At 41.8% G+C, this 27,500-nt stretch overlaps 1 protein-coding gene across 5 annotated transcripts in view; it reads right to left on the minus strand.

The window, feature by feature from the left end:
• Positions 1 to 27,500, minus strand: part of LOC147029654 (rho GTPase-activating protein 15-like) — a 223,255-nt gene that overhangs the window by 21,086 nt on the left and 174,669 nt on the right. For all 5 annotated transcript variants that reach the window (XM_085872866.1, XM_085872867.1, XM_085872864.1 and 2 more), the window contains 7 exons: positions 23,429 to 23,518; positions 22,953 to 23,051; positions 20,670 to 20,802; positions 12,914 to 13,030; positions 7,148 to 7,246; positions 6,895 to 6,972; positions 1,545 to 1,679 (listed from right to left, as the gene is read on the minus strand). In XM_085872866.1, the coding sequence (XP_085728992.1) occupies positions 1,545 to 1,679; positions 6,895 to 6,972; positions 7,148 to 7,246; positions 12,914 to 13,030; positions 20,670 to 20,802; positions 22,953 to 23,051; positions 23,429 to 23,518 (751 nt within the window). The remainder of the gene's footprint in view (positions 1 to 1,544; positions 1,680 to 6,894; positions 6,973 to 7,147; positions 7,247 to 12,913; positions 13,031 to 20,669; positions 20,803 to 22,952; positions 23,052 to 23,428; positions 23,519 to 27,500) is intronic.

Consider the following 27,500-nt stretch of genomic DNA (forward strand, 5'->3'; position numbering starts at 1 on the left):
AGGTTGATTGTGAAATTTGCTTTGACTCCAACAAAGGCACTCAATCATATTAATGTGGAAAGTAATTGGTCAGGTAGACATCAGTCATAGTTACATAACATTCAACCGAAGTAGTTGTTACTGATCCACACCGCTCAGTGGCTGGGAAAAGGGAGAGGGGGAAACAGGGCACCCATATCTATTAATGAACAACTTTAACCCTGTATAAAGTCACTACTCAATTATAGGATGCTACCAACAAATCAGTAACTTAGAATTTGGCTTGGATACTTTCAGAAAAAGGACAACTCTTACATATATTTTTTTTCTTGAAAAAAACTTTTTCACAGTCGCTTCGTGAACCTTTACAATGAGGTTTTCTTGCAATGGAAAGGGCTTTGATGTTTTATTCCAAAATGAACAATAAGAAACTGGCTTTATTGATCAATTTAACTCTTTGTAAAAGGCATCATGCGATATTTAACACAGAATATGAGTGGACAAAACAACCAGCTTAACATCACTTCGAAAAATGGTGTACTAATTAACACACTGGCCTGCCTACAACATGACAGTTTGTAGTCAGATCAGGAATCAAACCCACATGAAAACTCTTAAAAGGTAAGTGAACTACACCCAAGCTTCCCATACAACTCAAATTACCCCCCAAAATGTTTGTGTTGTAATAAAAATTTTGAATTGCAAAACTCCCAATGAGGCAAGTAATACTGTCATGGCGACGCCAACCTCTGGACAGGATGCAACCTTCATATGGTGAAGCAGAGACCTCAAAGATGGCCGAACTAAACTTTTCCTCACAGGCTATGCCAAGTAGTTGCCCCAAGCCTGTGAACCTGAGGCTAATCCCATGCTCTTTATCAAACAGAGTTACACCCAGTCAACTCTCCAGAAGGCCCAAGTGAACCAGAAACACCATGCGACAAAATGGCGTTAACACGAGGTAAACTGTTCCTGACAAACGAAGGGCAGGCATCTAATCACAGGAAGCCACAATGCAAGCAAGACATGACAGTTTTAGGTGAAGGTGAGGTGGAAGGACTCAAAGGACAGCCAGCCTTCGACCAACCGCTGCATCGCACAGAGCAAATATCTGCTTCCACACACTGCAGCACAGCTGCAGGGAAGGAGTTAACCCTTTCTGCTGGTGGGGGAGTGCGCAACATGCACCCCCCCCCCCACTGCCTGGCCCAAACCAGCCTCACAGAGAACACGAGAAAAGACACCTTGACCCAGTCATCTCTATAAGCACAACCTCGGTCTCCTTTGCAAATGAAGATTTCACATTGACTCCTCACTTTTAAAAACACACCAAATACAAATAAGTTCTACAACTACACCTGAACACATCAAGGGGCTTAACACAATGCCTGCCCTTTCCGTAATAAACCGAGCAACACTCTTGAAGGAACCATTTGGCAAAGTTAATTAACAGTGGCAATATCAATGCATGGCAAAGGCAATGTTCAAAAATCATTTAATGCATCGGGAAAACACCAAAAGCCAGAATAAGGCTGCAAATATAAAAGGGTGTAAAAAGTACTCACTGATAGCGGAAATAAACTTGTCAAAGGTGTGAAATGGGAAAAGAGGCTCAGGAAGCTCTCTGAAAAACATCTTGAAGGCCCCCGTAATGACGTGAATGTCTTCCATGCGATTCTCAAGCAGAAATGCATTTTCCTCTTCAAGCAAATTCAGGGTGGGGGAGAGGGGGGGAGGGGTACGGGTAAAAAAGAAAATATTGAAAAAACAATTATCTATCATTGTGTCATTGAAAGGCATATCTCAAAGAAAAATCTTATGACATAACAAATTTAAACATTAATCAATAAAAAAAAAAGGTGAGCTAAATGTCAAAATTTCACAACAAATTGTGTGCAAAATTATTAGTTTTATCAGTTTCACTGATACATAGCAATACAGAATTGTTTTGTAAAGTTATTCATGTCCATACAAGGTGATAAGCCATAACATAAAAAGACATGCTAACAGAAATAGAAAAAGTAATGCATATATTGGGGTGGAAAAAGTATGAGCCCACTTAAATCAATGCCAAGCTTTTGTCAAATCACAATTTCAAACACTAATTTGTCATAATAATGAAGATACACTACAAGGCCAAAAGTATGCGGACACCACTTCTAATTCGTGGATTCGGCTATTTTAGCCACACCTATTGCTGACAGATTTATAAAATCAAGCACACAGCCATGCAATCTCCATGGATAAACATTGGCAGTAGAATGAACCATACTGAAGAGCTCAGTGACTTTCAACATGGTACCGTCATGGCATGCCACCTTTCCAACAAATCAGTTCGTTAAATTTCTGCCCAGCTAGAGTTTCCCCGGTCAACTGTAAGTGCTGTTATTGTGAGAAATGGAAACGTCTAGGAGCAACAAGTCAGCCCAAAGTGGAAGGCCACACAAGCTCACAGAGCGGGACTGCAGAGTGCTGAAGCACGTAGCGTGGAAAAATCATCCGTCGTCAGTTGCAACACTCACTACCAAATTCCAAACTGACTCTGGAAGCAACGTCAGCACAAGCACTTTTCGTCAAGAGCTTCATAAAATGGGTTTCCATGGCCAAGCAGCCACACACAAGCCTCAGATCACCATGCATAATGCCAAGCGCCGGCTGGAGTGGTGTAAAGCTCATTGCCATTGGACTCTATAGCAGTGGAAATGTGTTCTCTGGAGTGATGAATCATGCTTCACCATCTGACAGTCCGACGGATGAATCTGGATTTGGTGGATGCCAGGAGCACGCTACCTGCCCGAATGCATAGTGCCAACTGAAAAGTTTGATGGAGAAGGAATAATGGTCTGGGGTTGTTTTTCATGGTTCTTGCTCGGCCCCTTCGATCCAGTGAAGGAAAATCTTAACGCCACAGCATACAAGACGACATACAATCGAGACGATTCTGTGCTTCCGACTTTGTGGCAACAGTTTGGGGAAGGCCCTTTCCTGTTTCAGTACGACAATGCCCCCGTGCACAAACTGAGGTCCATACAGAAATGGTTTGTTGAAATTGGTGTGGAAGAAATTGTCTGACCTGCACAGAACCCTGACCTCAACCCCATCGAAAACCTTTGGGTGGAATTGGAACGCTGACTGCAAGCCAGACATAATCACCCAACATCAGTGACCTCACTAATGCTCTTGCGGCTGAATGGAAGCAAATCCCCACAGCAATGTTCTAACATCTGGTGGAAAGCCTTCCCAGAAGAATGGAGGCTGTTTTAACAGCAAAGGAGGGATCAAGTCCATATTAATGCCCATGATTTTGGAATGAAATGTTGAACGAGCAGGTGTCCACATACTTTTGGCCATGTAGTGAATGTATCTGTATTCTTTAATTTATTATGCTGTAGTTACTATTGACTGACAATTTGTCTTAACAAAATAAATGAAAGGTCAATACATTTGGGAGAAAGATAAAATTTATGCGAGTCGTCTGATTATGCTCTGGAGTGCATTACAATACGGTTTGAAAAAGATCGACTCAAACGTAATCCATAAACGAATTAAATCAATCCCAAATGGAGTCGAGGCAGTTATCAGTGCAAAAGGGGGTCACACTGACTATATGTAAACACAGATATTATATTTATTTTTTTTCCAATTGTAGCAAGTGTTCTTTTAGTTTCATGTTACAATTATTTATTTTGTTCACGTCTCAATTAATAAATTTCTTACTGGACTCGTACTTTTGCACCCCACTGTTAGAGAAAATAAACAAGGCTGGGCCAATGTGCACCTCCAGTGTCAGGTCGTGGGCACAAAAAAAAAATCCCCCCCCTCCTCCAGCAAGGGGGGGGGGGGATATATGACTCGCCAATGCTCCCAATGGGAGCTGGTGTTTCTAGTATGTTTCTAAATTTTTCAACTTTCTGGCCATGTATACAGATACAGAATTTGCAGATGGTTCCGAAGAATGAATGAACAAGTGTAATAACAGCAATGCGGACTGAAACTGAACACAAACATGGAGGCGTTTCTTATTTCCACACAACAGGAATGATTCTAGTCTTCTTCAATCTAACATGAAAGAAAATATGTAGGCTGCCAGAAAATTTAACTCTCGTCTCCCAGGCTTGACTGCCTAACCATAGGACGTTACATAGTAGACAGAACTGCAGCAAGATCACATCAGCTTGATTCTCACAAAAAACTAACAAACAAACAAAAAAAAAACCTCTGCAACATCATTATTTGTTCAATGTCTCAATATACCACTCCGAGAAAGATATCAGGCTCTATTGGCAAGCATCCTCTTCATCCAAGGTACTCAAATGTATAACAAGAACATGTCCAATACAGGGATACCAAAATTTACGTTTCATCCAATTACGTTGATTCGAAGTTGCGTCATCAATCAATATGTACCCAGGCTTTGAGTTGCATCTCTCTACATCAAAGTGATGTCATTCAAACCACGTGCTTTGGCTTTTTCCGTCGCAAATTTTCTCGAGCCGCCCAGTCTCATGCTGAGAGGTTTAGATGGTTAACATTACGAAGTTTGAAAGCATACACACATCCACACATTGTTTGCAGTTTCACGACGTGTCGGCATTGAAGTGCGGCAGAAGTTTTGTACAGTGCTACATCACACTTCAATGACGACACGGCAAACCGTGCTGCTGTGTGCGAGCCAACAACCTTCTCAGTGTTGCCAGATCTGAAAAGTGGAAATATCATATTGGAAGCTCAAAATTATCATATTTTCGGTAAAATCATCATACATTGGAAAAGCTTCGCATAATGATATTTTATTCACAAATTATATTTAACCTCAGTCACACTTCAATGACGACATGTCAAAGACAAACCATAATGCGCTGTGCCGTGCCTGTGGAGTCCTGTACGTAATATTGCAGTACAGAATCGAAATTTAGACCAATCAGACGACATCGCAATCGGACACTATGCCACAAAGGCGACTGTTCATATTCAAATTTTGGGTGGTCGATCTATCTACCCTTGTCAGGTTTTCTGTCGTTATGTCTGTCTGTCTGTCTGTCTGTCCAGGCCAGTACTCCGTGAAACGTAGGCTGATTTTGATGAAACTCTGGTGGTAGGTTCATATCATGACCTAGTTGTGTGCGTTTGAGAACCGTTGCTATGGGCCCCTCGGTTGCCGAGCAACGGGCCTTTGAAATTTTCAAAAAAAAATCTAAAAAAAATAAAAATATCGAAATTCAAAAATCAAACTATGATCGTTTGTGGGCAACACATTCAGCCTCCTTGACAAATAAATTCAGCCCGCTCCCATAAAAACTGTCGGAGAAGATAGACTTTGAATGAACCCTGGTCGAAAAAACATAAAAAAAACGAAGTTCGTTATATCTCAGAGACTATGAGTCAGATATACATGAAACTGGTATGGTAGGTTCATGGTATGTCCTAGTTATGTGCGAGAAAGAACCGTTGCTATGGACGCTTTTGTTGGCTAGTAACGGCTGAAAAACGACTAAATTCGACTTGATCGACTACCCATGTCCGCCTACCAGCTTGTTTTATTATTGTCCACATGAAACATGGAAACTTTTCTTCCATTGGCAATTCAACTCAATTAAAATTCAATTGACTGGGTGGTTCAAGAAAATTGGCCATGGAAAAACCTAAGCATGCGACTTGAATGACATAACTTCGATGGAAAGTGCACTGTACTTCTTTGCATACAGTTGTGCAATTCATAATGTGCATCGTTAAATAGCATCATTGATTTCACTCATCATGAGTTCCAAGCATGCTCGTCGTGACAAGAGTGAGTCTATGGCGAAGAAAGTGCATAAAACTATAAATTTGGAGGTGAAATTGAATGTTGTTTGCAGAATGGGGCGAGTGGTGATCATGTTGTCGATGTTGGTCGGCACTTGCAAATATGTTGGTGATAGGTTTAAAAAGCATCACAATCTCAACAACCTCAAGCTAACAGGAGAAACTGTTAGTGCTGATGAAAATAAATCAATAAATAAATAAAATTGGTGGAAGATTGTGCTCAAATTTTGAAGATAACCACTGAGGAAGGTGGATACAGTCTGAAGCAGGTTTTTTTTTAATGTGGACATGACTGGCCTTGACTGGAAAAGGATGCTATCCAGGACATTTATCTCCCATGCTAAGAAAACAGCCTCAGGATTCAAGCTCTCAAAAGACTGTGTGACCATTCTGCTCGGGGGCAACGCAGAAGGTGATTGCAAGCTGAAACCAATGCCTGTATATCATAGCGAGAAACCGAATGCAATAAAGGGGTATACCTGTGATGCAGAAGTGGGTCGTATTGACTCAATCTGATTTTTGTTCTCCAAGACAATTGACCCAGTCTGACCCAGTTTTTGCTCACCTCCACTCATTTGTTCCTCTATTTTCTCATCTGTGGAACCAACTTCAACACACTCTCTTCAACCTCAATCTTCCCTGCAGGTCTTCAAGACAGCTGTTCTCCACCATCTCAATTCATCCCGAATCCAAAACCAATATCTTTTCTACATCAGTTAAATCATCCCCCATCCCCCTTCAGCTCAAACATTTTGCTCCTATATCCATCTTGTTCACAACTTTCATTCTCCCTGACTTCTCATCGATAACCGCATCCATTGTTTGTCAGTCTCCATCTATTTTGGCACTCAGCTTTGCTGTTGGCGTTTCCCCCTTTTCCTTCTGATGTTCCTTTTGTTATGTTGCGTCCTGATCCGTTCTGTGTCCTCGCTCTTCACAAGCCTCGATTATGTATACAAAAAAAATGCATAATGCATATTGCATCTACAAATGGATTAAAGTGCCTTTTTAGAGAAGGAGGATCAATTAAGATGGACATCAACACTTCCTTATAATTTAACTTAAAATCAGAGCTCCATCTATACGTACTGCTCCACACAACATTCATCTCACCGTGATCCACTGTAAACCGAAGCTTCTGTATTGTTGCCAAGTTTCCACTCACTCTGTATAGTCCATCAACATCCAGGCCTGATAAAGAGGTGGGGTGGGGGAGGAGTTGCAGAAAATAAAAATGATGAATAAATGGTCATCTTTCCAGCTGAGTTCATCAGATTCTCAAGAAGAGAAGCAAAGAACATTTGTACATTTTTTGTAACCATAAAAGCAACACTTCAGAAACACTTGAAGGCCAAGCTTTGCTTACCTCTTTTCTCAATGGCTTCTATACAAAGCTGTACAAACTTGGGCACAGTACAGTTCTCTCGCTTGCACAACTCGGCCAAAGGGCAGCCAAATACTTGCTCTGGAAAGGCCAACAATGAAAGACAAAAGAGCTCACATTGAAAAGGCTCTTGCAATAAAATAAAATAAAAAAGCTGACATGGGGTGCCATTCCAAAGACTTAGACAGGGAAGTGTCACTATTAACACAATGCATAACCAGGCATGCTATGAAATGGGGCCAAATTGTAATGCAATGCATATCGATGGTTTAAATAAAAGGAATTTATTTTGTAATACTCAAGACAAACTTAACAATGTGGTTATTTTAAAATAGGAGAACTTTAAAAATTGTGTTATCCATGCAAGTGAGGTTTCACAAATATTCAAAGACTCGATTAGCAAAAAAACGATTTCCTTGTGAGAAGAAATAAAAATAAAAACACTGAAATTGGATTTATTGCTTGTGCATTAAAGTCTTGCAACAAGGATTAAAATGAAATTTTTTTATAACGATCACATCTAGTAATTCTTGGGTCTGGCAGGATGGCCGAGAGTTATGCACACTTACCTCTAAGCTATCTAACCTGGGTTGGAAACTCGACCCAGCTATAAACTGTCATCCCGGTGTTTCACAGGTAGGGCGATTCAATGGGTGTGCAATCACTCAGATGGACATTAAACCAGCATCCATCCACTGGCATTACTTGATGGACATGAAAAGATCCCACCCCACGAAGAGGAGCCGACCTATCGCCAGCAACACGGTCAAATTCTTGCATCAGCGACTGCTGTGAAGGCATTGGCAAACCACCCAGCGTAACCCTTGCTCAGGAAGCTGCTTTGGTTGTACTGACACTCTGTGTGAAGAGTGTGGTGAGAGAGAGAGATAGAGAGATAGAGAGAGAGATAGAGAGAGAGATAGATAGAGAGATAGAGAGAGATAGAGAGAGATAGAGAGAGACAGAGAGAGATAGAGAGAGATAGAGAGAGATAGAGAGAGATAGAGAGAGATAGAGAGAGATAGAGAGAGATAGAGAGAGATAGAGAGAGATAGAGAGAGATAGAGAGAGATAGAGAGAGATAGAGAGAGATAGAGAGAGATAGAGAGATATAGAGAGAGATAGAGAGAGATAGAGAGATAGAGAGATATAGAGAGAGATATAGAGAGAGATATAGAGAGAGATATAGAGAGAGATATAGAGAGAGATATAGAGAGAGATATACAGAGAGATATAGAGAGAGATATAGAGAGAGATATAGAGAGAGATATAGACAGAGATATAGAAAGAGATATAGAGAGAGATATAGAGAGAGATATAGAGAGAGATATAGAGAGAGATATAGAGAGAGATATAGAGAGAGATATAGAGAGAGATATAGAGAGAGATATAGAGAGAGATATAGAGAGAGATATAGAGAGAGATATAGAGAGAGATATAGAGAGAGATATAGAGAGAGATATAGAGAGAGATATAGAGAGAGATATAGAGAGAGATATAGAGAGAGATATAGAGAGAGATATAGAGAGAGATATAGAGAGAGATATAAAGAGAGAGATATAGAGAGAGATATAGAGAGAGATATAGAGAGAGATATAGAGAGAGATATAGAGAGAGATATAGAGAGAGATATAGAGAGAGATATAGAGAAAGATATAGAGAGAGATATAGAGAGAGATATAGAGAGAGATATAGAGAGAGATATAGAGAGAGATATAGAGAGAGATATAGAGAGAGATATAGAGAGAGATATAGAGAGAGATATAGAGAGAGATATAGAGAGAGATATAGAGAGAGATATAGAGAGAGATATAGAGAGAGATATAGAGAGAGATATAGAGAGAGATATAGAGAGAGATATAGAGAGAGATATAGAGGGAGATATAGAGAGAGATATAGAGAGAGAGATAGAGGGAGATATAGAGGGAGATATAGAGAGAGATATAGAGAGAGATATAGAGAGAGATATAGAGAGAGATATAGAGAGAGATATAGAGAGAGATATAGAGAGAGATATAGAGAGAGATATAGAGAGAGATATAGAGGGAGAGATAGAGGGAGATATAGAGAGAGATATACAGAGAGACATAGAGAGGGGTATAGAGAGAGATATAGAGAGAGATATAGAGAGAGATATAGAGAGAGATATAGAGAGAGATATAGAGACAGATATAGAGAGAGATATAGAGAGAGATATAGAGAGAGATATAGACAGAGATATAGAGAGAGATATAGAGAGAGATATAGAGAGAGATATAGAGAGAGATATAGAGAGAGATATAGAGAGAGATATAGAGAGAGATATAGAGAGAGATATAGAGAGAGATATAGAGAGAGATATAGAGAGAGATATAGAGAGAGATATAGAGAGAGATATAGAGAGAGATATAGAGAGAGATATAGAGAGAGATATAGAGAGAGATATAGAGAGATATAGAGAGAGATATAGAGAGAGATATAGAGAGAGATATAGAGAGAGATATAGAGAGAGATATAGAGATATTAGAGATATAGAGAGAGATATAGAGAGAGATATAGAGAGAGATATAGAGAGAGATATAGAGAGAGATATAGAGAGAGATATAGAGAGAGATATAGAGAGAGATATAGAGAGAGATAGAGAGAGATATAGAGAGAGATATAGAGAGAGATATAGAGAGAGATATAGAGAGAGATATAGAGAGAGATATAGAGAGAGATATAGAGAGAGATATAGAGAGAGATATAGAGAGAGATATAGAGAGAGATATAGAGAGAGATATAGAGAGAGATATAGAGAGAGATATAGAGAGAGATATAGAGAGAGAGAGAGAGAGAGAGAGAGAGAGAGAGAGATAGAGAGATAGAGAGATAGAGAGATAGAGAGATAGAGAGATAGAGAGATAGAGAGATAGAGAGATAGAGAGATAGAGAGATAGAGAGATAGAGAGATAGAGAGATAGAGAGATAGAGAGAGAGAGAGAGAGAGAGAGAGAGAGTGAGAGAGAGAGAGAGAGAGAGAGAGAGAGAGAGAGAGAGAGAGAGAGAGAGAGAGAGAGAGACAGAGAGAGAGAGAGACAGAGAGAGAGAGAGAGAGAGAGAGAGAGAGAGAGACAGAGAGACAGAGAGACAGAGAGACAGAGAGACAGAGAGACAGAGAGACAGAGAGACAGAGAGACAGAGAGACAGAGAGACAGAGAGACAGAGAGACAGAGAGACAGAGAGAGAGAGAGAGAGAGAGAGAGAGAGAGAGAGAGAGAGAGAGAGAGAGAGAGAGAGAGAGAGAGAGAGAGAGAGAGAGAGAGATTCAGGTTTTGAAATGAGACCATTTTACTTCAAAGTAGGCTTTTCCAAGATTCAAATTAAATTTACCAGAACATGAGGTTCTGACTCTGGAAAATCCTCTAACTCTTTACTGATGACTCCACCCTCTGCTTGATTGAGTACTGCTCTCCCCACTGGGCTGGTGCTCCTGCCTCTCACCTTTCTCAGCTTTACGCTGTGGAAACCAAGGAATTTAGGATCATTGGTATCTCCCACGATGAGGATGAGTCTTTGGGTCTCTCACTCTCATCGCAGGCAGGTCAGTGGTCTTTCTGGCTTCTACCGTCTCCTCTCCGGCCTCAGCCTACCCCCCCCCCCCACTCTGTCTGAGATATGTCAACCCCCCATATTTACGCAGAGCACTCAAGGTCCGCCAGCAACCCCCTTCCGGTAAAACTACGAAATCAAGAATCACTGCTCACCTTCACTTTAATTCCTCTTTTTTTTTCCCCACCTTTGGAACAAACTCCCACACCCTTTTCAATCCCTCTCTTCCCTCCAGTTCTTCAAAACATCTGTTCACCACCATCTCTTATCTCCCCCCATCGAAAACTACGATCTTTTCTACCCCCAGTAATCCACCCCAAACCCACCTCCTTCAAATTCACTTTCTTTCCTGAAAGTCCCTGTCGTGTAAGGACCTGAAATTCCCTGCAGTGTCTATCTTGTTTACCCTATGGACCCCACCCCATCTCTCTTCCTTCCACAGATGTCCTCATGTCTCTGTTTGCCCAGTTTTTTTCCTTCCCTCTCCTGCCACCCTTGTTGCACGTTCTGTGCGTTAGCTCTCATACGAGCCTCAACAGTGTATACAAAAAAAATAAAAAAAATAAGGAGTGGTCGACCAGTTATTGTTCGCGGATGCATATTGGACTGGGACTAAATTTCATATTGAGACCGCTAGTCTTCTCTCATTTACTGAAGTGGGCTGACAAATTTGGGCAGGAGTTTGAAATTTAGCCAGGATGGGGGGTGATAGTTTGCTTCCTCTTCAAAAAATACACCTGTGGGATCTTCAACATCCAGCAACTAATGCTTGCAGATACTAATGCCTCGTCATGCATGCAAAACATCAGGATGAAAGCTTATAGGTGGGATGAGATTAAAACCCAGGCTAGACAACTTATAAGCAGTCAAGTAGAAGTTCTTCAAAGGAAGTATTACAGCAAGCACAACTTTTATTTTAATTTTTCTTTGAAAGAGGCCAATAATGGCACAACCTAACAGCTAAGGCAGTGAGAATAACCCCACTGCTGCCATCCAAAATTATTTAGAAGTTTCACCACCTCTCACTGTGCACACATTTTTATTATCGCATAAAAGGTCAGTTTCCATCTTAAAATAATTTCCAGTGATGGTTTCTTGTATCAGAACCAAGGTAATGCCATGCAAGCAAAAACACCAGCATTTTAAATTGCCAATGCCATCATACATGGAAGTCTTGCCCTATGTCACTTCAACTCTGCCATCTCTGCCATGACCTTTCCTGGGAAAGTCACATTTCCAACCTCGCCTCAAAAGCCAGTCGCCGACTGGGAATCCTCCATCGTGCTAAGTCCTTCCTCGGCCCTCTTGAGCTCCTGACCACTTACAAAGCTTTTGTCTGTAGCCTGATGGAGTACTGCTCTCCCCTCTGGGCTGGTGCTCCTGCCTCCCACCTTTCTCGGCTTCACGCTGTCGAAACCAGGGCATTTAAGATCGGCATCTCCCGCAATGAAGCTGAGTCTTTGGGCCTCTCACTCAATCACCGCAGGTTGGTCGGTGGTCTTTCTGTCTTCTACTGACTCCTCTCCAGCCTTGCCCCCCCTGCTCTCTCTGCGATTTGTCCCCACCACATTTCCATAGGGCGCTCAAGGTCCGCCAACAACCCACTTCTGGTAAAACTACCAAAATCACGAATCACTGCTCATCTTCACTCTTTCATTCCTCTTTTTTCCCGCCTTTGGAATAAACTTCCTCACTCTATTCTTTCCCATTCTTCCCTCCAGGCTTTCAAAACAGCTGTTCACCACCACCTCTTATCTTCCCCCATCCAAATCCTCGATCTTTTCTACCCCCGATAATCCATCCAAGCCCACTTCCTTCATTTCTCCTGCTTTCCTTCCTGAAAGTCCCTGAAATGTCCATCTTCTCTTCGCCATGTTCCCCGTCCCATCCCCATCCCTCTCCCTTCCACAGTTCACCTAATGTGTCTGTTCCCCACTGTCTTGTCCCTTCCACTCCCGCCCCTCTTGTCTCATGCCTCCTTGCTGTGAGTTGTGTGTTAGCTCTCATACGAGCCTCGACCAAGGTATACAAAAAATAAAAATAAAAAAAAAACTCACCGTATCACATGGTATTTCCAACAACAACAACAACAACAAAAAACTTTTTAATACGTTTTCCAAAAACTAGACCAACAGCAATTCCTTTCCAAAAAAAATACAAAAAGCATTTATTCATTACCTTTAATAATCCCTTTGTCCCGGAGAGACTGAATCGTTGGTCGTTTGGGAAAGAATTTCAATAACTTCTTGATGGCTTTCCTTTTGTCAACACTGTCGATGACAGGTGGAGTTTTACCTGGGGGGGGGGGGGAGAAAAAAACCCCAATGACATGCTGCAAATATAAAACAATTTTACACATATTTGTGCATCGTTTGAAAATGAGAGATGTATTTTTGATAATTGTTCAAGTTGTACATTTACAAGTATTATGACATGAAACAATTTAATCCTGTTGTTGATCAAATACTGGATTGAATTTTTTTCCCCAATATCTACCTTTAGTGGATGGTATAGCTGAAAATATACAATAATTGTGTCGTTAGTGATGCAGGAATAAAATTTATCAGATAGACCGACATATTGTGAATGGATCTGGATCCGTTGAGGCATCGTGTATTCGGCCCCTGATGGCCGTGGCAGCCATTTTACAAAATGGCCGCAAGACGATAAGAGTTACTTTGTGGAATTGATAAAGTAAGAAGAAGTAGGTGGTCTAAGTGCAGTTAATTGAACACTGCAAGGTTAAAGAAGACTATTTTAGTGATGGATATTTAGAAACGACACATTAATGTAGTGTTATTGACATTTACATGAGTGTGTTATGTTCTGAAATGTCTATGGCATACACAGGTCACAACAAAATCATTAACTTTAAATCAAACTGCAAATACCCCAACATTGTCACAGCCGATATTTGAATATATATCACAGCCGATGTCTCATGGGATACCAGTGTCAGCACTGACCGAACAAACGCGCGCGCATGCACGCACACACACACACAGCCTTTTTGCAACTGCGTCGCTTCACACATTCCTTCTTGCATTTTACAGGACACCAGCTCTTGGCAGGTCGTGGCTGCCTTGGATAGAGTCATCCAGTACACCTCATACAGGCTGTTATCAGTCTTGGTCCAGCACCAGCTGGTTGGTGAAGGAAGCTCTGGCCTTGGTAGCAGTGTCCATCCTGACACACGACATCCTTGTCGAGAGAATCAACTACACATTGTTCTTCTTTGCAAACAGCTTCTTCCGAGCTTTATCTATGTCAGTGCTGGTGCTTGTTCGGTCGTACAAGAGGATGGCAAATCTTTCGGTGCGGTGCAGGATGTCTTCTGGTGCTTAGTGCATCTGTTTATTCCAAGAGCACAGCCTACATGACCCAGGCAGTCTTCTTGCCATGCCCAAAGCTGGACATGGTGTCACAACCTGTCAGAGCATGAAACATCGGCAATGCCCAGGCTTTTGCTGGTCCAAAATCAGTTGCCATTTTGTGGGATGCCAGAATACCGGAAGCTCTTTCCAGTTCTGAATGCCAGCCACAGTTCATCAACTGGTTGCAGTCCCAGTGCCGCAAAAACAGCCAACACCACGGCGACTGTCAACCTTCCAGATCAGGATCTTGCGGTATCCATGCAGTGCAGCATGTGACACATGCAGCAGCATGCGACTGTCAGCTTCCTCATGGCTGAATGGAGCGAGTGATGCCAGATACTCCAGTGGCAGCTTTCTGATAAATCCCTCTCCATCAGTGATGACAAGATGCTTGTCATCCTCATCAAACCACTTGAGGGTACAGCTTCTGACATTAACCTGAACAGCTCCGTATTGTTGCAGTCCACACGGAGGAAGCTTTGCCAATTTCCTGGTGTGGCTGCTGCAGATACTACAAGTCTGCACACTCCTATCCCACATTTTTTTTCTTGCCATGCCTTTCAGTGAATCCTTAGTGTCGGTGTCCCACACTAGATCGAGGCGTGACGTGTCCTGCAGTTTTGTGGACAGGTGGTGGATGAAGATCTGATTGGCATACTCATCAAAGTTCTTGGCAGCAGCTGACTTCAACATCTGAATGATGGCAGCCCCATCAAGAACTAGAGTAGTTGCAGCAGGAACATCTGCCTGGGCCGCAGAAAGGTCTTCCAGGCATGCAAGGATGTCACTCTTGGCACCAAGAGGGAGGCTTCCACCATCAGAGTGTGCTGGGGGGTATGCTTAGTTCTTATGGTGAAATAACTCAAGGTTTCCAGCCCTCGTCTCGAAACCAATGTAAAGCCGCCGGAAGAGTCAAATGTCATTCTTCAGAGAGGCCAGTTGGTGCTTCCCTTTGCTTGCAGTCTTCAGGCTGGGGCATCCAAACACCTTCAGCTAGTTGTGACGAATGACATCAATGGGCTTGGTTCTTCCGGTCACCCTCTTGAATTGAATTGAATTGAACATCTTGAATTGCTCCTGGTCAATCATCTTCACCTTCTAGACAGCCTCAGCAATTTCCTTTGTGTTGAGGACAATCAGGTTCATGCTTTCTTCCTCAAAGGGATTGCCAAGGTCTTGTGTCACATTGATGAGGGAGTGGACATCTTTGGCAAATGCAATCTGCATACTGGCTGTCTGGTTGTGGTAACATGGGTCCACTCACCTTCCTCACAGCAGGTGCCTATCTTGGAATTGTATCGCCTGAGCAACCTCTATTCCAGCAACCATCCAGCGGTGAAAGGTATTTGGGATGTCAGTAAAGCCAACTGCTCCGCTATCCCCTTTGACATAATTATCCCTTTGCTTTATTGGCATAGTTAGCCTACTGAAACTAATTTGCCAAATAATTCTGCACAAATCATTTGGGTTATGTTCTCCAACATGTTTACATGTCTGTGTGTTCATTAGCCTTTACTTCCAACTTCTGGACAACAGAGATCAGCTGGTCAGTAAACTAATTGAAACTGCTAGCGGCCATTTTGTAAAATGGCTGCCACGGCCGTCAGGGGCCCCAAATCCATGATGGAGTTCTGAAGGTGGGGCGACGCAAATTGTATTCATAAATGTGTCCCGTGTAGTGCCATACTCTGTGGTGATGGGAGAGGGTATTACGATTGATGTTTCAGAACCCTCAATTGTATCACGAGTGAGAGGTCTCCATGTTTTTTTTCACACTCGCTTAGCCTATGTTGCTTTACCCTCGATTGCAAAAAAATCCGGAGGAATTCCTGTTTCACTGTCTTTTTGCAAATTGGAAAAGTATATAAATAGCAGCTTGAGCATTGTTCCACCTTATCATGGCATTTTATCAAAGCCACTTCAAATGTCAAAAGTAATAAAAAGAATAATGAGAATAGCATATTAATAATAACAATAATAATAGTACAATAATTGGCAGTAATAAAAATAATAATGTGATCCCCCCTGGCCGTCCCTGTAGATAAATTTCAAATTATTTTATGTGATTAGAATGGTAACCTCCTTAGCTCAACGGCAACCGTAAACACAAACTCACGCAAAAATCTCTTCCATGAGTGTGTTCCATTATCAATCAGCTTGCTCTCGCTTGCCAAGCCAGATGTTCCTTATCAACCGTTTTGTTGGAGTGTATGCTTGAGTGCTTAAGCTACTTGGCAAGTGCTCTACAAGCTGATTGGTAATGGAACACACCCCGGCACTTGTGCCAGACAGCCAAGGACCCTTTGCTGAGTTCTGCTGCTTGTGCAACGAAAAAAGTTAATTTTGGGTGATTTTCAACCATTTTAACATTGATGAGCTATTTTTGCTTTTCCTCACCGCTGATGTAGTTTTGTTCCATCCTTGGAAAAGGTGCTCTGATTTTTAAAACCGAAACATTCCGCTGTGCACATGGGTTGGTCCATTTACTAATGAGGGGTGTTTTGTGATCGTACAACAAATTGTAGTGTTGATTCCCTAAACGATATTGATATGGATTAAACATTAAGAATTATACAAATTTTATTGAAGTTATTGTTGCATTTGTGTACATTAAACGGGGTTATTATTCCACTTGCTTTCTCTACTAAACTCACCCCCTAATGTTGCAATAGTCCTGTCTTGTTGAACATCAGGGGAAAACATGTTTTAATCGATTCACCAAGTCACAGTGCTTTCTTTCCTTGATATGGAGCATTCTCTTTGCGCTGTGTTTATCACCACTCACAAGTTGATATGTTTTGTTGACAAAGTGAGACCCCACCCTCAGGGGGGCCTGTCTCAAAAGATTGTGAACCACAATTGGTCATGTGGGGGCCTTTTGTTACCTCGGGCACCATGCAACTGCATAGGTTGCACGCCCCTAACACTGCCTCTGGCCACCCCACGACTAACCAACAAATGACACAACAGGAGGCTTTTGGTTGGTTAAGACAAAGCTTTCAGAAATTATGGCTTTTCATTTTGAAAAAAAATAATAATAAAAAGAATTGCAGATAAATCATTGCCAAATATTTCTGCAAGTTTAATCTTTGTTGGCATTTTCGTCATTCACTTATCACTCTCGTCTCACTTATTTTCCTTGATATATTACTGACTTGAGAGTCGACTCAAAGTAAAAAATGAACGAGAAAAGGATGCTCTTCAAGTGAGTCAATGGTTTGAATTTGTGATGAATGAATAACAAAAATGTCAAGCGTTTTCACTTGTGCTTTCTTCAACTGAAGTGACATTAAAAAGCTACTTGGTTCATCAGTTACTGAATGAAATGTGGGTCGTGAGAGGTTTTTTTTTTGTAAATATGTCCAGAGATCGTTGCAAGTAAAACTAGAACGGCACTTGGGAGACCTCTGCCAGGGTGAACAGTTTATGTATTGTATCCCACTGATGGGCCGGATGTGGATCCAGACCTGAACCAAAATCTAATTGGCTTGTTCTTGTCACCTTACCAACTTATCCACCGAGTTTTGTCATAATCCATCCACAACTTTTTGAAATATCATGCTATAGATTGTTTTTGGCCTGATTTATAAGGGATTTTGTATTTTCATTGATAAATCAGTTACACTACTTCAGCAAAAGCAAGACACGGACACGTACATGGCATGGCACGACACGGACACCGTGGACAAAATGGGTAACAAATGCTTTGTCCCACCGTCACAGGCTGACAAGGTGTTTTGTATGTTACAGGATCGTCACATTTCATACTTTCCCAGGATGTCAATTGTGTGTGTAGTTGTGCTGTGTTCTTGCTGTGCAGTGTCGTGCCGATGTCCTGCCCCAGTGGAGGGAGGAATGGTGCTATAGGGAAGGGAGGTATGGGGTGGTTGTTGATATTGTAGTGGGTTGGTGGAGGAGGGTTGTGCAGTGGTGGTGGGTATTGTGGTGGTAATGGTTGATGGGGTATTGTGGGGAGATGATGGAGAGGGAGGGTGTGGGGTGGTGGCAAATGAGGGATTGATTGGGGAGGTTAGAGGGGGGCACCTGAAAGTTTTAGCTTCCTTGGTCAAATCCCCTTGCAGGAGTAGATGATCATACATACATGCATTATACTTTTTCTCCACTATAAATAGATGGTGGTTCATTTGACTTGCAGAAATTGGTGTTGATAATAAATAATTATTTTCAGGTGCTCTTGTGGTAACTGCCAGGCAATGGCACCAGGTGTTTGACTCACTGCTCAAATCGCCAGTGTACATGTGCTGGTAGCTGGGTAGAGATGGCATTACGTTTCGAGCGATGGCCGTTTCTAACACTTAATTGTGGGGATGGCATTCTCTCTCAATTGTAGCAGATAACTACAAGATCTAGCCATCTGTGTTTTGTCATAGCAGTGCTCTGTAAAATGTTCCGAGCACAAAAGCATACATTTTCGAGGCCCGATCCACACTCAGGTATTGAGAACAAACCTTGTCCAATTTCTGGAAAAAAAAAAAATCGGGTCCTCTGGCCAGTGGTGTAGCATAAAACCATCTCTGTTGGTATTGCTGCAACCACCAAGCATCGACTCGGCATATTTATGGAAAATCGAAAATTATTCGCCATTTCAGTTAAATCGGACCGCCATGTAAAACGGTGAAAGTATGACTCTGGCAGTCGACTCCAGAGTGTGACGTCATGGCTAAGCATGCAGAAGATGATTTCGACATTTAATTGCAAAAAGACATATCTATGCTGTAGGATATCAAGGGATAGATTAGCGTTGAGGTGGTCTGATCGTTTTGGTGCCCCTTTAAACATTGAAAAAAAAAAAAAATCAGCCTATGTTACACAAAGTGCAATTTCTTAAAGCAAAATGAACGAGAGAAACTTAGCAAATGTAAAGCAAAGTTCTATATTCACGAGATAAACAAAGGAAGCATTGAATGTGATGCCAAATTGACATTCCTCAAAAGCCAGAAATGTCATGGAAGTGGGGGCATTAACAGGACAGGTTCTTGATTAACAAAATAAACTCAGATACCCATATTTCACATTGCAATGAACCATAATTGCTAAAACAGGTTTGAACATGTATTTTTACCTTCGCATTCTGCGAAAGGTTATGTTTTGGTCGCTGTGTATTTATTTATTTGTGAATATGTGTGTTTGTTTGTTATTCGCATAACTCAGAAAGTATTAAACCGAATTGCATGAAAATTGGTGGGATGATTCGTGATTATCCAAGGACGATTTGATTAGATTTTGGGAGCGATCGGGTTAAAGGTCAAGGTCATGAAAAGGTCAAAAACAAACTTTTGAGCATAACTTCCTTCATAAGACAGCTATCGACATGCAACCAACGCCATATAGTTCCATGAGGAAATACCTTTCGGGTACGTGGTGTCAGATTTGACGTGATGTCATCAGAAGTGCGTTAAAATGATGTCACAAGATGACGTAAATTTTCAATTTTCGACCTCATCAGTTTTGATCATACCGTTTTGTAGGACTTACCTTAAGGACGTCACACACCAAATTTGACATCGTTCGGACTGACCGTTATGACGTCATTGACGTTTGAACATAACGTTTTTCAATTGTGGCTAAAATGTCCTGATATTTTACATTCAAATATCTTTGTGATTTGTAAAGGAAATTGTCCCAAATCCAGGCATTATGATCAGTACCAAAATATCTGCTTATTTATGAACAGGTTTTGCAAATTAACTCTATGGTCAAGGTCAAAATATACTTGTAGGCATAACTTCAGATCTAATAGAGCTATTGACATGAAACCAACGTTAAAATGTTCCGTGAAATAAGAGCTTTCAGGATGGTAGTCCGCGATTGGTAGTGACGTCATTGGAAGTGCGTCAAAATGACGTCACAAGATGACGTCATTTTTAAACTTTCGATTTTTTTCAGTGTTTATCATTCCATTTTTATTGGACTGCCCTTAATGACGTCAAACACCAAATTTGACGTCCATCGGACTGAAGGTTGTGACGTCATGGACGTTTTTAAATGACGTTTTTCAAATGTGCCCGGAAAAAAAGTCACGGCAGCGAAGGTATGCGCTCTACCGAGTGCCCGTTCTAGTTAAAATATGTATTTTTGGAGGAGGTTAACAGTTCAGTAAATTAAGCCCCATCTTGTGCCTCGATCACAAACACAAATCAATACTACTGATGAATAAAGATCAAATTTATAATGAAATAAAAAAAAATGAACTGGAAGAGAGAAACCAGAAAGACCAAGTTTGTTGACAAACAGGCAAAAACAAAAAGAAGAGCATGTAAGCCAGGTGGCATCATATGTCAGGCATGATTGCACCATAAACACAGATTATAAAATTGTTCATTCATAAGTTGATATGATCAGTCTTGACCAGAATTAGAGCACATCCTGCAGAACCGAAATAACATCAACCTTATGAAATAACAATTAATCAAGTACCATATTGTGAAATAAACATTAATTTTTTTGAGAATTATTAAAATGTTAAACAAACCTATAATGAGGCTAAACTTGCATTATTTAAGTTATGATTTCCGATACAAAAAAAATGAAGCACTCACCTCGAAGCCTGATTTTGTCTTTTTGAGAGCGATCGACGCCTTCATCTACTTCCAGGTCAGCATTGGGCAGGCAATCACCACCATACTTTATGGTGTTAATAAAGACATCGTCATGAATGAGCCCATCCTTTTCCTATAATTGATACAGAAAACCAGGCGGAACAAGAAGCAAACCCTCCACACTAATGAAGTAAATGCAAAGGAAAAGAAAAATGCTTCACCATGACATGATGCATCTGGCTGATGAAAGCAGCTGAAAGCTTGTTTAGTACATTTATTTATTGTCACAACAGCTCTTCCACAAGCCTAGATCTCAGTGTTAATTTAAAAGGCAGTGAATTTTCACAATTCAAACGTGAGCTAAATGATACTTACTTTCCTCAATGGAGATCACCAATAAAGTATAATAATTAACAAGGTTCCAACATGCAAGGCTGCAACAAAGCACATGTATGTGTGTGTGTGTGTGTATATATATATATATATATATACATATATATATATATACATATATATATATATATATATACATATACATATACATATACATATACATATACATATACATATACATATACATATATATATTGTTACGGCTGTGGAAATTCGCAATACACCATAAAGGGTCCTTAGATCAGTTATGACGATACGCAATTGTGTAGTTAGAATCTCCACCGTTGTTTAGAGGGGTTTCCGTGTTCACAGGGCTGCGATCCTTTGAGATAGCAGTTTTTCTTTTGCTGTCGTTATTTTGGACCAATCATTCCCCAACAACCAAAAAACCACCACCACCTTCGCCCCCTTCACCTCCACAACCCCACCCCGCAAACAACACCTCACCCCCACTCTCAAACGACACCCACCAACAACCAAATTCCCACCACCTCCGCCTTTCTACCACACGTCGTGCCATGGGCTGTGAATGCGTTCCTTTCGCCTCAAAAAGCAGATCAGGAATGCTTCACGCCCCCTTTTCATCCGCCCAATGGCTGAGCATCAGGTGGTGTGGCCCCGCCTCCGAACCCGCTGTGATCCAGAAAGTTACATAGACGTCCCTCCCCCGGGTTGTATAAGCGCGAGCACAACGCAGCTTGCGGTGCAGTACGTCGGCAGAAAAAGTCAAGAACCAAGTGGGAGCAGTGGAGTGGCAGCAGCAGTGTCGGAGGGGCAGTCAAGTCAGCGGGGCAGTCGAGTCGGGGGACGGAGCTCGAAGCCGATGGGAATGGCAGACGGAGAGTGCTCGCCGACCACGCCAGGGGCACGAAGCCAGGCGCAGCTACGCTGACATTGCGGCTTGACCGCCATCGCGCCACGAGGGCGCGGGTAGGACCCTTCAGTCTCGTGGACCTGGCCGCTCATCCAGGTTCCATGCGCATTAGGCCCACGGGCCCAGTCTGACTCCCTTGTCTATGAGGGGGTCTTTTCTTGTGTTTTCTTTGAATGCGTGTTGTGGCACCGTGTCTTGTAAAGTAGAAACTGTTTAAGTGCATGTAAATAAACATTGCTTTATTCGGTTGTAACTCTTGCTTGTAAATTGCATTCTTACTGTATGGCGGTGAATACATGCTTGCCTTGTCTGAGTGTGTAATAAATGTGCTTGGCGAACTGTTCCCCATTTCGTTGCGTCCTTTCCTTTGTTTGAAAGTTCCATCTTGCATCACAGAAGGAATTGGTAGAAGGGTGTAAGCACCCGGTAAATAATCACGTCCGTCGGGGCCGGCGAGAACACCGCTCGGTTATCACTGAAGCATGGAACGGACCGCTTAAGCAGTTTGTGTCTTAGGCCGGCCAGCGGCGAGGTACGATCACCCGGTTAACTACCCGCGCAGGTACTTAGGTAGGTCGAGTTTGGCGAACAACCCTATCCTGCGCGGGTGGCCGATTGGCACAATTGTGGTGTGGTCGAAAGACCCACCCATGACTAGCTCCTGGCGGAAGTTCCACGGAGGGTCATGACTGAATTGTCCGTTCCGGTGGGCGACGCGGTCGCGATTTGAGTTACGTGGCCGATCGCACGCGGGGCGGACCGAAATTCGTAACAATATATTATATTATAATATAATATATATATATATATATACACATATATATATATATATATATATATACACACACACACACAGTGTATATATATATATATATATATATATATATATATATATATATATATATATATATATATATATATATATATATATATATATATATATATATATATATATATATATATATATATATCAAATTCTCCATCCAATCAACCCGACAGCAAAATGGTTAACTCACATATTTTTTGATGTTTGTTCGAATCGCATTAAACCATTCATGAGCTATAATCGCATTGTCATCCTGCAGCAAATACCCATCACCTTCCAAAGTTCCAATCTGCAAAGACGAAGGCAAACGGAGACTCATTACCATCCAACTGACAGTATTTCAACCTGGAGTGGAACTCCAAATTACTTTCACACATTCAGGTCAGTTATTACTTCCATTCTTAGGTTCAAAATGTTGCGGCCAGCTTTACTTTCCAATGGTGCAAAGCAAGTTGAAAACCTAAATAATAATCTCCATATATTTTAACATCGCTAAGGACAGCATGTCGGTTGTCCATGCCAAAATGAGCAGCAGATCCTTGATGAAGGCGTCGACCAATCATTCGTAAGAGTGTTACTATTTGGAGCACATTTAAAAACAAAAAACAAATGCACATTCATAAGAAAGAAAAAGCAACGTGAACTATGTGATCTGCTGCCATTCACCTGGAAGACGTTCTTTTTGCTGGACTTCTCCTTGGTCCATTCGATGTGAGCTTTCCGTAGATCTACAGGGATTTGGGCAATACCGGGTTTCTGAAATGCACAAAAGTGGACAAAGGAAGCGATTACAGAAAAGAAAGAAAAAGCAAAAACACTTTTCCCATGATCACATCTTTGACGGTAAAAAAATATTCTGGCAAAGAAGCGAAACTCAGCACGTATGTCCGTTCATTCCCTCTTTCATACATCGATAGGATGAATTTGTAACACTAGCTGGAAACTATTAGTGGGTAAGGTTTCTGATTCCTTGAGAACAGAAGCAATGTTTTTGCCTCAAACCTTTTCTTTTTTTTCTTTTCCACGTAAAAACCTTTAGACCCCTTCATATGTATGCTTTCATTGCAACAACCCCCAGATCACCATTCGACCCCTGTTGAAGCCAACGACTTTGGGCCAAGCTGCTATGATGATGAAGTTTACAGCTCAGCAATATCCAAAGGTTTATATTGTATTTCCCTAACAATCTCAGAGACAATGAAGTGAGAAGAAATGCATTAGCATGAACAAAACAAACTCGCATTTCAGTTCATGAAGCATCTGTCAAAACCTGTTGGCATGCAAGCTTCAAGGGCTGAATTGTGGAAGAATAAACCGTTCCAATTAAAAATGTGGACAGCATGCTGCTTTGCCATGTAAGTCACAGCGGTATTTTCCTGCATAAAAGTGCAAAATTAAGTTTCCTCATCATGGAACAATGTCGATGCATTCTTCCAAACACATCTGCTACAAGTAAAAGCAGGCAATGGTTCCACTCCAAAGGGTCTTGGTTTTATGAGGCATTCATGTGTCTTTATGTTTAAATTATGTAGAGACCTTTCAAGTATCAAAGGCACAAGCCAAAAGCAGCTTTGGAGAGGATTACAGCTTCATTACAACATGGGACAAGGAAAACAAACAAAATAAACCAATGTCACCCGCAGAGTGACTCGTATCTTGCCAAAAGGTGACCACGTGTGACTTCTTTAAGGTCACACTGAGGTGAACAGAGCTGCTATCCACCAGGAGCGACTCCTTGAGGAATATCTGCCTACGAGAGATTCCGATGAGAATCGTTCAACAGAGTAACCATGAAAAATAAGCGTTTGCCTCATAACGTCACCAAATGACACCATAATGTCTCAAGCTTGACATATCCAGAAAGCACTCATCGAGGTGTTCAATTTGAGGTACTACACGATATGGTTCCTAAAACTTAAAAATTTGACCTTGGGGTCAAATATGTTTGACCTGAGGCGCTAACCATGAAGGTCAAGGCCAATCGCCACCAAAAATTAGTCAGCTGAGCGCCAGACCATGAACTATATTCCCATGAAGTTTGAAAACGATCCGATCAAAATTACTCAAAAAATAAGGGTTTCGTCGACTCCCCTGATTTGCGACAAAGTGACCTTGACCTTCAAAATTTTATGCGCTGAAAGGGACCTCTAGAGGCCTCTGATATGCGAAGTTACAAAAATTTCCAATGATAACTGTGCTCTGCAGAGTGATTTATACGTGATTACAGACAAAAAAAACCATACAAGCTGACTAACATATCTTGCAAAAACTTCGTTTTGGCAAGATAAAAAACAAAGAGGGTTCATCAATGGAGATACAATACGTGACCAAAAGTATGCGGACATCCTTTCTAGTGCGTGGATTTGGCTATTTTAGCCACACAAATTGCTGACAGGTGTATAAAATCAAGCACACAACCATGCAATCTCCATGGACAAACATTGGCAGAAGAATGGGCTGTACTGAAGAGCTCAGTGACTTTCAACATGGCACCATCATAGGATGCCACCTTTCCAAAAAGTCAGTTCATCAAATTTTTGCCCAACTTGAGCTGCCCCAGTCAACTGTAAGTGCTGTTATTGTGAAGTGGAAACGTCAAGGAGCAACAACAGCTCAGCTGCAAAGTGGTAGGCCACACAAGCTCACAGAACAGAACCGCCAAGTGCTGAAGCAGGTCGCGCGGAAAAATCGTCTCATCGGTTGCAACTCGCGACTGAGTTCCAAACTGACTCTGGAAGCAGTCAGCACGAGCACTGTGCATCGGGAGCTTAATGAAATGGGTTTCCCTGGCCGAGCAGCCGCACACAAGCCTCAGATCACCATGTACAATGCCAAGGGTCGGCTGCAGTGGTGTAAAGCTCACCACCATTGGACTCTGAAGCAGTGGAAACGCGTTCTCTGGAGTGATGAATCACGCTTCACCATCTGGCAGTCCGACGGACATATCTGGGTTTGATAGATACCAGGAGAATGCTACCTGCCCAAATGTATAGCACCAACTGTAAAGTATGGTGAAGGAGGAATAATGGTCTGGGGCTGTTTTTCCTGGTTTGGGCTCAGCCCCTTAGTTCCAGTGAAGGGAAATCTTAACGCTCCAGCATGCAATGACATTCAAGATGATTCTATGCTTCCAACTTTGTGGCAACAGTTTGGGAAGGCCCTTTCCTGTTTCAGTATGACAAAGCCCCTGTGCACAAAGCGAGGTCCATACAGAAATGGTTTGTCAAGATCGGTGTGGAAGAACTTGACTGGCCTGCACAGAGCCTGACCTTAACCCCATCGAACACCTTTGGGGTGAATTGGAATGCCGACTGAGCCAGACCTAATCGACCAACATTAGTGCCTGACCTCACGAATGCTCTTGTGGCTGAATGGAAGCAAATCCCCACAGCAATGTTCCAACATTTTGTGGAAAGCCTTCCCAGAAGAGTGGAGGCTGTTATAGCAGCAAAGGGGGGACCAACTCCATATTAATGTCCACCAGCCAAACCCACGCTCCGCACGCAGTTTCTAAAGTGAGGGTTCGTTAGGACGTCAATATATCCAGTGTTCATAATGCGATTTATAGAATTTCTTAATAATACAATGTTTCTTGTTACATTTTTTGTGTCAAATGCACCTTTTGAGGTAGTCAGTATGTACAGAAGAGGGTTTTACATTGCAGACGCTGTTTTCTAGGAGTGACATTATGCCTCTCAGCGGAGACAGTCTGTCGACAACAGACGTAATTACGTCAGCGAATGACCGATGATGTCATGACGTCATTACGCCTCTCAGCGGTGACGTCACACGTCGCCATGCAAACGAATGTAAAAATTACAAAATCGCCAAAAAATCCCAAACCTGTTCGTCTGGCGCAATCTCACACAGCCTATGCTGTACATTAGACCACAGAGCACCCACATGCCAAAAGTGGCGACAATCCATCTGGCAGTTTCGGAGCAGATACGTCCACAAAATATGGCTTAGCGTATTAATATAATAACTAATGATTTTGGAACGAGATGTTGGACGAGCAGGTGTCCACATACTTTTGGCCATGCACTCACTCTGGAGCAGTGGAAATGTTCTACTGGGGGGAGAGTCTCCAACCCCCCCTCCTTTCCTCTTCCCACCCCCCCTTCCTTCTCCAATTTCAGAGGTATTTTGAGGTGGTTTCAGAAATAATAACCATTTTTTTTTAAGGCAGCATAATATCCTCCACCCTTCCACAATGCAACCCGACCCAGCACTCCACATTTAAAGTTCTCGCTTTTACGATTACCAGTCACGTCTGAGCACAGCCGTTCTTTTTCCAAAAAAATGGTTTCCATCCATTCATTAAACAATTCATCTAGTTTTCTGCCTTTTCTAACTTTGTAGAGGACAAAATCAGCACAGCATTCAAATTCACAAAGCTGTGACAAATGGACATGACAAATAGCCAAGTGAAGCAACATGCTTTAACAATACATCTCTGGTATCATCCTGAAATAAGACACTGCCCAATGCTCAACCACTTTCATATTTCTTGCAGTGGCTTTGTGAAATAAAATAAAACAAATTACCCCCCGTGTGGGGGTGACAGTCATCTCTATAATGTTTTTTACTATCATAATCGATGAACCGTTGCCAGATATCTCCTAAAATGACAGACGAGATAGGTTTTGAAAATGGCGGCTTTCACAACTTTCGTGACCTCGTGACCTTGACCCTGACCTTGAATCCGGGAAAAATATGTCGTTGGGTATCACTCATC

The sequence above is a fragment of the Eptatretus burgeri genome, chromosome 3 (assembly GCF_056783735.1).
Source record: "Eptatretus burgeri isolate ZD-2024b chromosome 3, Ebu_testis_v1, whole genome shotgun sequence".
NCBI classification, from domain to species: Eukaryota; Metazoa; Chordata; class Myxini; order Myxiniformes; family Myxinidae; genus Eptatretus; species Eptatretus burgeri.